Below are 13,644 nucleotides of genomic sequence, written 5' to 3'. Positions count from 1 at the left end.
GATTTCGTCGTTTAATGGGGTAAGCGTCTAGCGAGGCACCACTGTATATCCCTTCTGTTATATGCAGATGACGCAGTCCTAATTTCACAGACACCAATAGGACTAAAGAGAGCATTATGTGCTTTTGTGCAATACAGTGGTGCCTTGACTTACAGCTGTCTTGACTTGCAACCAATTCGAGTTACAACCAGCTCCAGTCACAACATTTTGCTTTGACCTGCAGCCGGCCCTTGGAGATGCAACTCGAAAAAAGCCTCTTTTCCCCATTGTTCTCTCCCTCCTTTCCTGCCCTTTTTTAACCTTAGAGGTCATTTTAGGTTTTAAAAAAAGTATCCCCCTAGTGGACGGAGTAACCGCTTTTGCATTAGTTCCTATGGGAACTAATGCTTTGAGATACAACCAGCGACTTGAGATGCAACCAAAAACAGGAAGAACTGATTGATCACTTTTCAGTGTATTACTATGGAAAATGTGCTTTGAGTTACAACCATCATCTGGAACGAATTAAGTTCGCAACTCAAGGCACCACTATACTGTAAAGAGGAAATGCTACAAATAAATTATTCAAAGACCAAAGATTTAGTGTTTGCTCAGAGGCCCAGGATCTATAAATGGTTAATTGATGAGCTTGAGATAGAACAAATTAAGGCTTACAAATATTTGGGTGTCGTCTCTCAATATAAAGGAAACCACAGGGCTCATGTTAACAATGTGGTACAAGCAGCAGAAAAATCTAGCCTTGCTAAATTAAATTTCCTCTACACAAAGGGAGATCAGAACGTACCAGCCGCACTAAGATAGTTTCAGGCCAGATCCCTTAGTCAGCTCTTGTATGGGGCACAGTTGGGCCCCTATTCTTCATTTATCCAGGTAGAAGTAGTTCAATCTAAATTCGTGAGGGCTATCTTACAAGTTCCAAGAGGGGTATCCAATGCAGCCCTTAGGCTTGAAGTGGGCTATCTGAAGGTTGAAGCCAGAGCTTGGCTGGCTATTTTTAACTTTCGGCTAAAACTAACCTTTCAACCAATTGGACTGACTTCACTGGTATTCCAGGATAACCATCAGTCACCTTGGAAGAGGCCAAGGATAAGTAAAGTCCCATGGCAGGAGATCCTAGCAAGAAAAGGAGTCCAAGAAGCGTGGGAGTTTCTAAAAAAGAAAAAATAGGGCATTCTAAAGGCACGACTACAAACAATTCCAACAACAACAACAACAACAAGGTGGGAGGCAGCAAAAAGCCACTTTGGCTTCACAAAAAGCTCAGAGGGGCCTGAAAACAAAACAAAACAGAAAGACATATATAGGAGGTGGAAAGAAGGCCAGGTCACCAAGGAAGAGTACAGACAAGTAGCAAAGGAATGCTGGGATGACATTAGGAGGACAAAAACTGAGAATGAGCTGAGATTACCTAGAGACACTATACACAGTAAAAAGCATTCTTTAGGTATGTGCGAAGCAAAAGATAAAGAAAAGAGACAGTGGCATAGGTACTGAGTGGAAATGGAAAAATGATAATTGATGACAAAGAAAAGGTAGAGGTGCTCAATTCCTATTTTAGCTCAGTATTTTCCCATAGGAGACAGACTGTGATCTTCCAGACAAATGTGAAGTGCAAGTGGAGGGGACAGGATTGCATAAACAAATATTCAAGCAATACCTTACTGTAACATTTACCACGTAACCCCTGCTTGTTTCCTCATACAAAGGGCTCATGCTGTGTCTTCCCACCAGCAGATAATAATTGGGACGTTCCCCCTTTTTCTCACTGCCACCAGTGGATTTGCTTTATCCACGATATATTGGATATTTTTATTCAATATATTACCCAATTTATTATCCAAAATTCGTTATTGGAAGCCGCCCAGAGTGGTTGACCAGACCAGATGGGCAGGATATAAATCAAATAAATAAATGAAGAAAGAAAGAAAGAAAGAAAGAAAGAAAGAAAAGAAAGAAAAGAAAGAAAGAAAGAAAGAAAGAAAGAAAGAACTGTAGTCAGACACTTGTCAGGTTGCTGCCAACAGAACTGGTTTATTGAAAGGTATTAACTTTAATTATAATCACAGATGTTCTTTATTTGATGCATACAATATAAATCATTCAAATATATATCTTGCCACCTTCACCACCTGCTCTATCTGTTTATCATGACCAGCTTATTTCTATTATTATTTCTTCTCACTATCTCCCTATCTCTCTATCTCTCTCTGGTTTCTTCTGCTTTTCTCTAACCTTCTTATATCGGCTGACTCCGCCCCTCCACTCCTCTCATAGGTTCATGCAACTGAGAACCAGACTGTGAGTGATAGGAGTGACCTGGGGCAACCGTCACACTTACCACCTTCAGTGAGTTCATATCTCCAGGGCCAGATGAGTACTGCATCCGAGAGTACTGAAGGAATTGGCTGAAGAACTCTCAGAACCACTATCCATTACAGTTGTGCACCGCTTTATGATTGCCCTGCACTATGACAAATCCGCATCATGATGACATTTTTGTGATCGCAAAACAATAGTCTAAATATGGTTTTTTTGCTTTGCGATGATCAGTTCCCTACTTCGGGAACGATTCTTCGCAAAATGACTTTTTTTAACAACTGATCGGTGGTTTCAAAATGGCCACTGGGTAATTAAAATGGCTCTCCGCTGTGTTTAGGGACCGATTCCTCGCTATACAGGCACCGAAAATGGCTGCCTTATGGAGGATCTTCACTGGACAGTGAGTTTTGAGCCCATTGGAACGCATTGAACAGTTTTCAATGCGTTTCAATGGGCTTTTTATTTTCGCTTTACGACATTTTTGCTTAACAGCGATTTTCCTGGAATGGATTATCGCTGTTAAGCGAGGCACGACTGTATTTTCTTAAAATCATGGGAAGTGGGTGAGGTGCCAGATTGGAGGAGGACTAATGTTGTCCCTATCTTCAAAAAGGACAAAACAGGGGGACCTGGAAACTCCAGGCCAGTCAGCCTGATGTCTATCTCAGGGGAAATTCTGGAACAAATTATAAAATGGTCACTATGCAAGCACCTAGAAAACAATGCAGTAATAACTAGAAGCCAACATGGATTTGTCAAGAAGAAATCCTGCCAGACTAATCTGATCTCATTTTTTATAAGATAACCTCCCTGATAGAGGGAATGCTGTAGATATAGTATATCTTCACTTTAGCAAAGCATTTGACAAAGTGCCCCATGATATCCTGATTAGCAAGCTAACTAGGTGTGGCTGGGATAGATCAAGTGTTAGGTGGACACACAATTAGCTAGAGAATTGTACTTGGAGGGTGATGATTAATGGCTCCTTCTCCAACTGTGAGGAGGTAACAAGTGGGGTACAAGTGGGCTCAATCATGGGTCTAGTACTCTTCAAAATTTTTATTAATAACTTGAATAAAGGAGTGCAGGGAATGCTTGTCAGATTTGTGGATGACATAACATTGAGTGGAATAGCTAACACCCTGGAAGATAGAAACAAAATTCAAAATGATCTTGCTAGGCTGGAGCACTGGGCTGAAAAGAACAAAATGAAATTCAACAAAGTGCAACATAGTGCACCTTGGAAAAAGAAACCAAATGCACAGTTACAAGATGGGGGATACCTGGCTCAGCAATACTGTGAGTGAGAAGGATCTTGGAATTGTTGTACTGTAGATCACAAACTGAATATGAGCCAACAGTGTGGTGTGGCTACAAAAAAAGGCAAATGCTGTTTTAGGTTGCATTAACAGAAGTATAGTTTCCAAATCACTTGAGGTGCTAGTTCCCCTCTATTCAGCACTGGTTAGGCCTCACCTTGAGTATTGTGTCCAGTTCAGGACCCCACACTTCAAGAAGGATGCCGACAAATTGGAACAAGTTCAGAGGAGGGCAACAAGGAGGATCAGGGGGCTGGAAACCAAACCCTATGACGAGAGACTGAAAGAAATGGGCATGTTTAGCCTTGAAAAGACAGAGGGGTGATAACACTTTTCAAATGCTTGAAAGGCTGTCATACAGAGGAGGAAAAGGATCTTGTCTCAGTCATCCCAGATTGCAGGACATGCAACAATGGGCTCAAGTTACAGGAAGCCAGATTTCTATTGAATATCATTGTGTTTATCCAGCTCAACATCTAGAGAGAGTGTCAGAGATCGTTGAGCCAAGGTACATGAAATCACGAACAACCTCCAGTTCTTGTGTGGAGATGGTAATAGAGGGAGGGGAATCCATGCCCTGGCCCATGACTTGTGTTTTCTTCAGGCTTATTGTTAGTCCAAAATCTATTTGGAACGTTGTCCTGCCACATGATAGCAAAAATGTGTTGGAGACAATGCATATGGAAGGTGTTCAGCTTCCTCTCCTGCCGTGCACAAAGGGTCCAGGACTCACTGCAGTACAGGAGTGTGCTCAGGACACAGACTTAATAAACCCAGATCTTGGTATTCAGCTGCTTATTGAGCCATACTCTCTTTGTGAGTCTAGAGAACATGGTAGCTGCTTACCCAATGCGTTTATCCAGCTCGACATCTAGAGAGAGAGTGTCTGAGATTGTGAGCCAAGGTACACAAAGTCATGAACAACCTCCAATTCTTGCGTGGAGATGATAATAGAGGGAGGCGAGTCCATGCCCTGGTCCATGACTTGTGTTTTCTTCAGACTGATTGTTAGCCCAAAGTCTTGGCAGGCCTTGCTAAAACAATTCATGAATTGTTGGAGGTCTTTGGCATAATGGGCAACAACAGCTGTATCATCGACGAAGAGGAAGTCCCACATGCATTTCAGCTGGATTTTGGTCTTCGCTCTCAATCTAGAGAGATTGAAGAACTTTCCATCTGATCTAGTCTGGAGATAGACACCTTCTGTTGCTGTTCCAAAGGCGTGCTTCAGCATGACAGCAAAAAAAGATCCCAAAAAGGGTTGGTGCGAGGACACAGCCCTGTTTCACTCCGCTTTGGATGTCAAAGGGATCTGATGTTGAGCCATCAAAAACTACAGTGCCCTACATTCCCTCATGAAAGGACCTGATGATGTTTAGGAGTTGAGGTGGACAGCCAATCTTGGGAAGGATTTTAAAAAGGCCATACCCGCTAACCAAATCAAAGGCCTTTGTAGGATCTATGAAGGCTGTAAAGAGTGGCTGCCGTTGTTTGCTACATTTCTCCTGCAACTGTTTGAGGGAAAATACCATGTCAATGGTGGATCTATTAGCTCGAAATTCACAGTGTGATTCTGGATAGACTCTGTCTGCAAGCACCTGGAGCCTCTTCAGCACAACACACGCAAGCAGCTTCCCTAGAACACTGAGAAGAGAGATGTCGCCCCTGTCTCGTTTGTTCTTATACAATGTGACGATGTTTGCATCCTTCATGTCCTGTGGTACTCCACCTTCCCTCCAGCAAAGACAAAACATTTCATACAGCTCAGTGGGGATGGTCTCTTTACAGCACTTCAGCAGGGATGTTATCCTTTTCAGGTGCCTTGCCAGAGGTGAGGGAATCCAAGGCCGCTTTTATTTCTGCTAAAGTTGCTTCACTGTCCAACTCTTCCAAGACAGGCAGGCACTTATAGGCCCATTCCAACTTCACTATTCTATGATTAAATAAAATTAAATAAAATCTGGGAATAGAATTAAACAAATCTTGGTTCTGTATCCCCTTCAGATTTTTTTTATTCATGGACCAGGACTATCTTATTTATAATCAAAATTAAAGTAGAAGTGTATTTCTCTTTAGATATTTGTTTAGTGGGCAGATAATCCATGTAATTACAGCTTTTATTCTGAGTTAGACTACTTTCATTTTTCTTTTTCTTTAGGAATAACATGTTTAATCAAAACATCTTTGTTTGTATAGGAGAAATCATAATTTTTATTTTTATTTTTTGCTTACCCTTCTTACCTCTGTAATTTGTGTGCTTTTTTATTTCTGCTTAAAAACAGATTTATCAACTTCAGCAGATTCAGTGGCAGTCCAATTCTTAGACAGAGTAGACCTTTTGAATTAGTGGGAGTTACATAAATATGGATTGAACTGATCAACTATAGTTTATATTTATTATATTATTTGTTACATTTATATCCCACCTTTCCTTCTATAAATGCAAGGTGGTGTACATGGATCTTCACCTCTTTCTTATCTTTACATCAATCCTATGAGTTAGGGCATGCTGACACCATGTGACTGCCCTAAGGTCACCAGTTAGTTCCAGTTGCCAATTATCTTTATTTATTTATTTATTTATTTATTTATTTATTTATTTATTTATTTATTTATTTATTTAATTTCTATCCCGCCTATCTGGTCATACTAGACCACTCTAGGCGGCTTACAATTGGAGCAACAATAAAATTATTAAAAACATTACAAATAGACAAAAATGGAAATCAAAGAATATAAAAGAAAAATCGTCAGGGATTATCTGTTGGGAAAGCCTGCCTATACATCAGTGTTTTCAATTGTTTCTATTTATTTATTTATTTATTTATTTATTTATTTATTTCCTTATTTTCCTACTTATGTTTTATTTTAACTCCTTAATCTTTCCTGATGTTCCATTAATTTTATTTCCCCTTTTCCAATTTTTAATATACATTTACTAAGATTTACTGTCAGGCATGCAGGCAAGCAACACGAGTTGGTAAGAATTGGCATATCTGTGTATTTGCCATCAAACTACCAGAATTGATAAAACATAAATTTGAGCTTCTTCGACATTTTAAGCCATGCACTGATATTTTGTCTGGAGCATTTTTAAAGTATCTGCACTGCTATAAGTTCTGAGTCCTAATTTTTCACTGAGATGGTAAGTATCGCGTCCACCCAGTGTCCTTTGTTTATTTTCCCTCGAAACACAAGTCCACCCTCTGGATGCGTTTCCTCACTTCATGCTGCCACCAGGTATTACTCCCTTAATACCAAATATATAGATCTTAGACACGTGCTGCCAATACAACAGATTTATTGATAATATAGATGTTATGCAAATCACAGGAGTAAATCACAGATGTTTAGGATTGTTCATTTACCGGTAATTTCATTTGCTTTTACGTTGGTTTGTATGTGTATTTCTTCATTGTTAAAATATTCTCTATCTATTTATTCACTATGCATTTCAACTCTTTCCTATTGTTTCTAACCTTCCAGCTTTCCCATCTCTGTCATTTTTCTCAAATCAATCTCCTAACTCTCTCTTCAATTCCCTATCTCAAACTTCTTTTCTCCAACTCTCCTCTCTAACTGTCTAACTGTCCTTTTGGTTCCGCCCCTCCAGTCCTCTCATAGGCTCCTGCCTTTGAGCTCACTATGATGGACAGGCGTGATGGGGGTTCCGCCACAGTAAGCCATGTTTCTTTCTACATCTAGGTGCTCATTATAGTAGAATGCCCCCTCATTTTAAAAAGTACAAGAAAACACCATTCCTATTTTCCTAAATCCAATTGTTAGTCTTATATGAAAGAATGGGGCTTGCTAAATCAACACTTATGTAAGCCCCATTGACTCAGTAAATCTACTCTTTTTAGGACTGACCATTGGATTTTCCCTATGGAAGCTTCCTAATTGAGACGATCAAACATGTCAGTTTGAACATTCTACCTGTCATGATCACATTTTGTGTGTAGGAATTTTACTTGTATGACTAGTCAGTCATACGAGCGTCTACCTACAGTCTGTGGTCTCTCTTCTGTGAGAATTTAGCATAGGAAGAACATACAGGCCACATAAAAGTAACTTAGTGGTCTTGTGAATCATGAGCTGGACTCAGAAATAGAGGGCTGGTTTCACCCCTCCCCAGTCATCAACCTCCAGATGGATTTCTGGACCTCTTTTTCCAGCTTAGCAGAAAGCATAAAAAACACTGTTTGTGTTCACATTCTCTTACTCAGACAAAAAGTCCTAGTTGGTTGGGGTAGTTATACAGTGGGCAGAATCCTGTTATTTAGTGTAACAGATCATGCTAGAGTACGCTCATTGAATCAATGGGAATTTTTTGAGTCGGCTTCTCTGTAACTGCCATTGAATCAAATGAGCCTATTCTAATTGTGACTTAGTTTAGCATATGCTGGAGCTATTTCTGAGACTGTATAGTTTAGCATAGTAAGCGTGAATACAGAGGCATTTAGCCCAGTGGTTCTTAACCTTTGTTACTCAGATGCTTTTGAACTACAACTCCCAGAAGCCCCAGTCAGCACAGTTGGTGGTGAAGGCTTCTGGGAGTTGCAGTCCAAAACTCCTGAGTAACCCAAGGTTAAGAACCAGTGATTTAGCCTATTGTTTGGCCAACTGAAGGGATTTGCTGTTTGCTTATAAAAATAGTGATCAGACAATGTCTTTGCTAGAGCAAACCATCCACCCCCAGAGTGGTCTTACTCCCATGTTTCTGGCCCATGTCAGGGGCTTCTACATTTTGATGCAAGTAGGATCAAATGGGGGGAGGGGGTCCATTTCCAGAGTGTGTGATATCTAAGAATGAACCAATATTAATGGGCCCATTTTAGGATACTGGCTAATTAAGCACTTCTTCTGCTCAGCAGAGAGGTAGAGGAAGTGAATTTTGGGGTGGGCATTCATTAGAGTACCAAAAACGTGCTGCATCACTTATAAATTTTAAAAATATATATTTTCTTACTCTTGTCCTAAAGGGCTAGTCAAGAAATTGTCTGCAGCCAAATTTACTACCATGGAAGTTTCTTAACCGGCCCTTTGAAACAAGTGGAAGAAGTGCATTTGTGCACTTGGTTTGTGATTCTGCCACATAGACTGTGGCAGACTCTCAACCAGACCTTTAAGAGAAGTGTATTAGGCATTTGTGTTCAGTATAGTGTATACACATACAGACTTAATACCCTTCTCTTAAGGATCACTCGTAATATACATACCTAATACACATACACTTTTTAAAAACCAGATCAAATAGAGTCCCTTGAGGTCCATATGCCATTTGGATGTGAAGATAGCATCGAATTACATACCAGACCTCCTATTTAGTCTACTCCAACCCAGCCATATAGACAACTCCTACGTTGCAGTTAGATTTGACCTATATGAATCAATGGCATTTATGGAGGAATTGATTCACTAAATACCTGATTGAATGGGCCTACTCTTGTGTAACTTACTGCATTATTTAGACTATAACTGCTGTTTATGAAAAATATGAAACATCTATTACAGAGGTTGGAAGAGGAGGAACATCAAAGAAATGCAGAATGGGATAGAAAGCGTATTCAGGAAGCCAGAGCAGAATTACTTTATGAACGTCATCAACAGCGTCAGAAGCGGGAGCTTCGAAGAATACTAGATAATGCAAACACACAGCTCTCACATGAACAGAAAGCAAGGTAAGAGGTGTCAGCAGCTGGGGGATTTTCCTAAGAATGACCGGGATGAATCTGCCATTAAACTTGCAGAACTGCCATGCACTGTGTGTGCTCAGACCCTTCTTTGCCCTATCTACTTGCTTGCTTGTTTGCTTCCCTCCCTCCTGACAGTGAAAATTCATTACACTGGGCAGTGCACATAAGGAAATTAGGCCCACATCAAATACTTTCACCCCCACTAACAACATAAACCGATGGAATAATATAAAGAATCATGTAATGTATAACAAATTACCACAAAATACAACAGAATCAACAAAATCAGATGGCGACATTCAACAGACACTAAGCTCTGACGTAAAAGTAATACAGTGGAACCTCTACTTACGAACTTAATCCGTCCCAGAAAATGTTCATTAGTTGAAACGTTCATAAGTAGAAGTGAAATTTCCCATAGGAATGCACTGAAAACCATTTAATCCGCTCCAGCTGTTTTTCTTATTTAGAGGCGCCGTTCTTAAGTTGAAACATTAGTTCTCATAGGAAATAATGCAAAGACGGTTAATCCGTACTCTACCACTGGGGGAGAATTTTTCTTCTTTTGACCTAAGATGAATTTAGGTTTTAAAAAAAAGGGCAAGAAAGGAGGGAGGGGGGAGGGAATACCTTCTAAACAGAACACCTTTAAAAACAAGCACCTTTTAGCTTAAAAAAAGGTAGGAGAACACCTTTTAAACAGAACAACTTTAAAAACAAGCACCTTTTAAGCCAAGCCAAACATCTTTTAGGTAAAAAACGGGCAGGAAAGGAGGGAGAGAGGGACCGCCTTTAAAACAGAACACCTTGAAAAGCACCTTTTAAGCCAAGCCAAGCCAAGCACCTTTTAGGTTAAAAAAAAGGGCAGGAAAGGAGGGAGGGAGGGAACAATGGGGAAAAGAGAAAAGAAAGAAAGAAGGTCATCACTGGGGCACACAGACCCCTCAGATAAAGGTTTGTGCTTTTAAGCGCAAAAAGAGAGAAGACAGAGAGAAGACAATGGGGGGAGGGAGTTTGGAGGCTAAAACACATTTTAAATCCACACATTTTAACATTTTAAAACCCAGCAACTTTAAACAAAACACATTTTAAAATAAAACAAGCCACTTTTAAACCCACCCACCAACACCTTATAAAACAAAAGAGAGATCACTTAGCTCAGTGACTTCTGGCTGGAGGATGGTGAGATGGTCATCACTGTGAGGTAGAGGTCCCCTCCTCTGGGTCATCTTCTCTGTTGCTGTATCTTGGCACCATCTGGTGAAAAATCTGTCCAGTTTCGTCTGTTTCATCCTGCGCTGCAGAATCTTTCTGAATTGGCTGACCATGTTGTCATTCACCATGTCCATAACTTTTCCTGTCAGTCCTATTTGGATAGTGCCTCTCAAAGAAGTCATGGTCCATTTCTTGCAGATGGATTTTATCTCCTCGCTGCTAACCTGCGGTGCCTCTTCCTCAGTAGAAAGCTCCTCCACAAAAGCCTTCTGCTGCTTGGTTTGCAGTTCTGCAAGTTCTTTTGTGGTCAACTCCTCTTTGTGGTCTTCAACCAGCTCCAAAAAAGTCATCGCTAAGTGACTTCATCGTTAAATGGAGCAATCGCACTGTAGAAGCAAGATTTTGCAAATGGAGCTGTTTGTAAATTGGATTGTTCATAGGTAGGGATGTTCTTCAGTAGAGGTTCCACCGTAAATTCCTAATTCAAAGGCAAAATATATATATATATTAATGGCCTTTTTTTAAAGTTCTGCTTTTGCACATTTTCTAAAAATAAGGAGGGGTGGGGTCTGTCATTTTTCATGTGGAAAGGCATTCCGAAGGGATGGGGATACCTGAAGCTTCATATGCACTTTCAATTAGCATGTTAATATCAAGCTTCTGGATTGGTTAGACTTGTTATAAAGATTAAGACCATGATTTTCTACCTTTATTTGATCAGTAACATCTGCCTGCAGTTCTTCAAGCTCCATATTCTGGCCTTTCCAGCTGAAATCCCAACTCCTGGGACCCTGACTTAGAAAAACCCCTTCTGGATCAAACATTTAGGATGGTTTGTTCTAGCAATGACAAGGAGAGGGTCTGTTAGCAAGTTACTTGGTCAGGTTGTACATTTTGGGCAAAATTCTGTTAGTATAGTAAATTGCATTAGAGGAGGCCCATTGAATTAGTTTTAGTAAGTCAACTCCTCCTTGAGTTCCATTGATTCAAATGGGCTTACTCTAACTGTGCCCTACTATTGATTCAGTGGGTCCATTGTAGTGCAACTTAGTACACCAAGCAACAAGATTTTAGCCTTTATTTTATTTTATTTAAATCTTCCACTAAAAATAATGCTCAAGAGAGCATTAAAAACACATTAATCAAAACAATTAAAATTAGCACAGTAATAACAACACCTATCTCAAACAACAAATAAGTAGCCCTTTAGGATGAACAGTAGTCTCACTAGCATGGATTTCCCAACCCACATCCTGACAAAAATAGAAGACCTATTTAGGTTAAGTAAATATGCAGATGAAGAGAAGACTCCTCTCCCTCTGCTTGCCTAAAAAAGCTATGGTCTGAAGAGGATGGCCTTCTGTAACCTTGGCGGCTGTCCATATAATTTAGAAATCTAATTCTCCTGGGACCCAAATTATATGAAGAGCCACCATGGATAAAGGAGGCTCTTTGTTTCACAAAGTTGATCTGCATCAGAGAAAAGTGATGACAACATATTCATCTAATACATTTCCATTGTAAGGTGAATTAGTTATTTTGCTGATTTTTTTTTTCTTGTGTACATGATCTAACACTCAGCACCTGTGAAGCTAGAACTTGGTAGCTATCAGCTGGTCATCTCATGCACTTTCACTAGTACCACCAGCCTTCCCTGCTTATTAGTGGAGTGGGAGTGGTGCTAAACAGAGTCCTCTAAATGTATTTCTCAACAAAATAAAATTATTCTGAGAACCTTCGGTATTCTGCATTCACAGGTTTGTGACAGTATATGTTAGAAACAACCACACTGATTTTTTTCAAAATGGGAAGAATTTCTACTAGTTTTTAAATCATTCTTCTAAGAGCTTCTCAGTGTTTTTGAGTGAAACTTGTAGTATTGCAGAAAAAGAAACAAAATACATTTTATGTTCTGTTAATCAGCAACATTTATTAATTAACCGTGTTTTCTTTTCAGGCAAGCATATCTTAATGAAGAAGTATATTCAAATTTTCCCTCTGGCCAGTACTACACACAGTTTAACACCACTAGTCGGTGATATTGGAACGAATATCCACTGTGGAATATACATGTAGAACATTTTTTGTAGAAATTTGCATTATTTTTTCAAGTATGTAACAAAGAAGATATCACATCTATAATGTTTTTGTGTGGTATACGGAAAGTATAAAACTCAAGCTATTCACTTTGTATGTCCTTTATAATAAGGAAGAGCTGTAAAAACAGTAGACTCAAAAATAGATTTGAATTTGCAAAGAAGGAATAAACAATACAAGGAACCTTTGTAAGTTGTGCTTATTACTGGTTGTTAATCTTTGTTTTTACATTTTTGAGGCATATATCTGACTTCATTAAATTACATGGGGATATTTAAGGATTGTTCAGTTAATTACATCTATATAACAATATTACTTGATAACACAGAGGTTTTGTAATAGCAATGCTGGTAGAAGTATTTATTTTATTTATTTATTGCATTTGTACCCTGCCCGTCTCATCAACTGACTACTCTGGGCGGCTATATGCAGGAAAGACAGAAAATAGCATCCCAAGATGGATCTCCACCATATTATATGATGTCACCTCTTCATGTACTATCACATAGTTTATTTCTTTTCCCATCTCACATCATTGCCAGGGACTGTGAAACAAGTGACACATTAACCATGGGCATGTGATATTCATATTTCCAATGTTGGACTACAACTCCCAGAAATCTTGAACAGCACAGCTAGTGAGTAAGACTTCTGGAAGTTTAGTCCAAGAACATTTGGGGACCCAAGGTTGGGAACCACTTCTTTGTATTACAGAGGAGAACATGAGCATGGACATCTCTGTCTCATTTGCAACATATAATTCTACTTTATGTATAAGTATTTCTTGGATAGAGGGGAAAACTCATGAACAGATACAGTGTCATCCAGGAAAAGAATGCCTTGGTCATTGTGGTCTCTATTCAATTCCTAACATAGGATTATGCTTGCATAGGCCCTCAGATAAAAACTTGTAGAAAGCTTCCAGCTTCTTAGGAAGTGCTATGCCCCTTGCACCCATTTGATCAATGTTTTTTCTTGGATCACTTTTTCTGTCATTT

The 13,644-nt window shown here is 39.5% G+C and overlaps 1 protein-coding gene across 2 annotated transcripts in view; it reads left to right on the top strand.

The window, feature by feature from the left end:
* Nucleotides 1-12,833, top strand: part of RIBC2 (RIB43A domain with coiled-coils 2) — a 35,789-nt gene extending 22,956 nt beyond the window's left edge. Inside the window, exons 6-7 of one of the 2 annotated variants that reach the window (XM_020804001.3) lie at nucleotides 9,153-9,319; nucleotides 12,507-12,833. In XM_020804001.3, coding sequence (XP_020659660.2) covers nucleotides 9,153-9,319; nucleotides 12,507-12,588 — 249 coding nt within the window. In that variant the 3' untranslated portion in view covers nucleotides 12,589-12,833. Of the gene's footprint in view, nucleotides 1-2,274; nucleotides 4,010-9,152; nucleotides 9,320-12,506 lie in introns of those variants that run through there. The other variant, XM_078394168.1, reaches the window with a different exon arrangement.
* Nucleotides 12,834-13,644: the final 811 nt, after the last annotated feature.

Source organism: Pogona vitticeps, chromosome 5, assembly GCF_051106095.1.
Source record: "Pogona vitticeps strain Pit_001003342236 chromosome 5, PviZW2.1, whole genome shotgun sequence".
NCBI lineage: Eukaryota > Metazoa > Chordata > Lepidosauria > Squamata > Agamidae > Pogona > Pogona vitticeps.
Note: the sequence above shows the minus strand (reverse complement) of the source record. Positions and strands in the feature narration are given on the sequence as shown.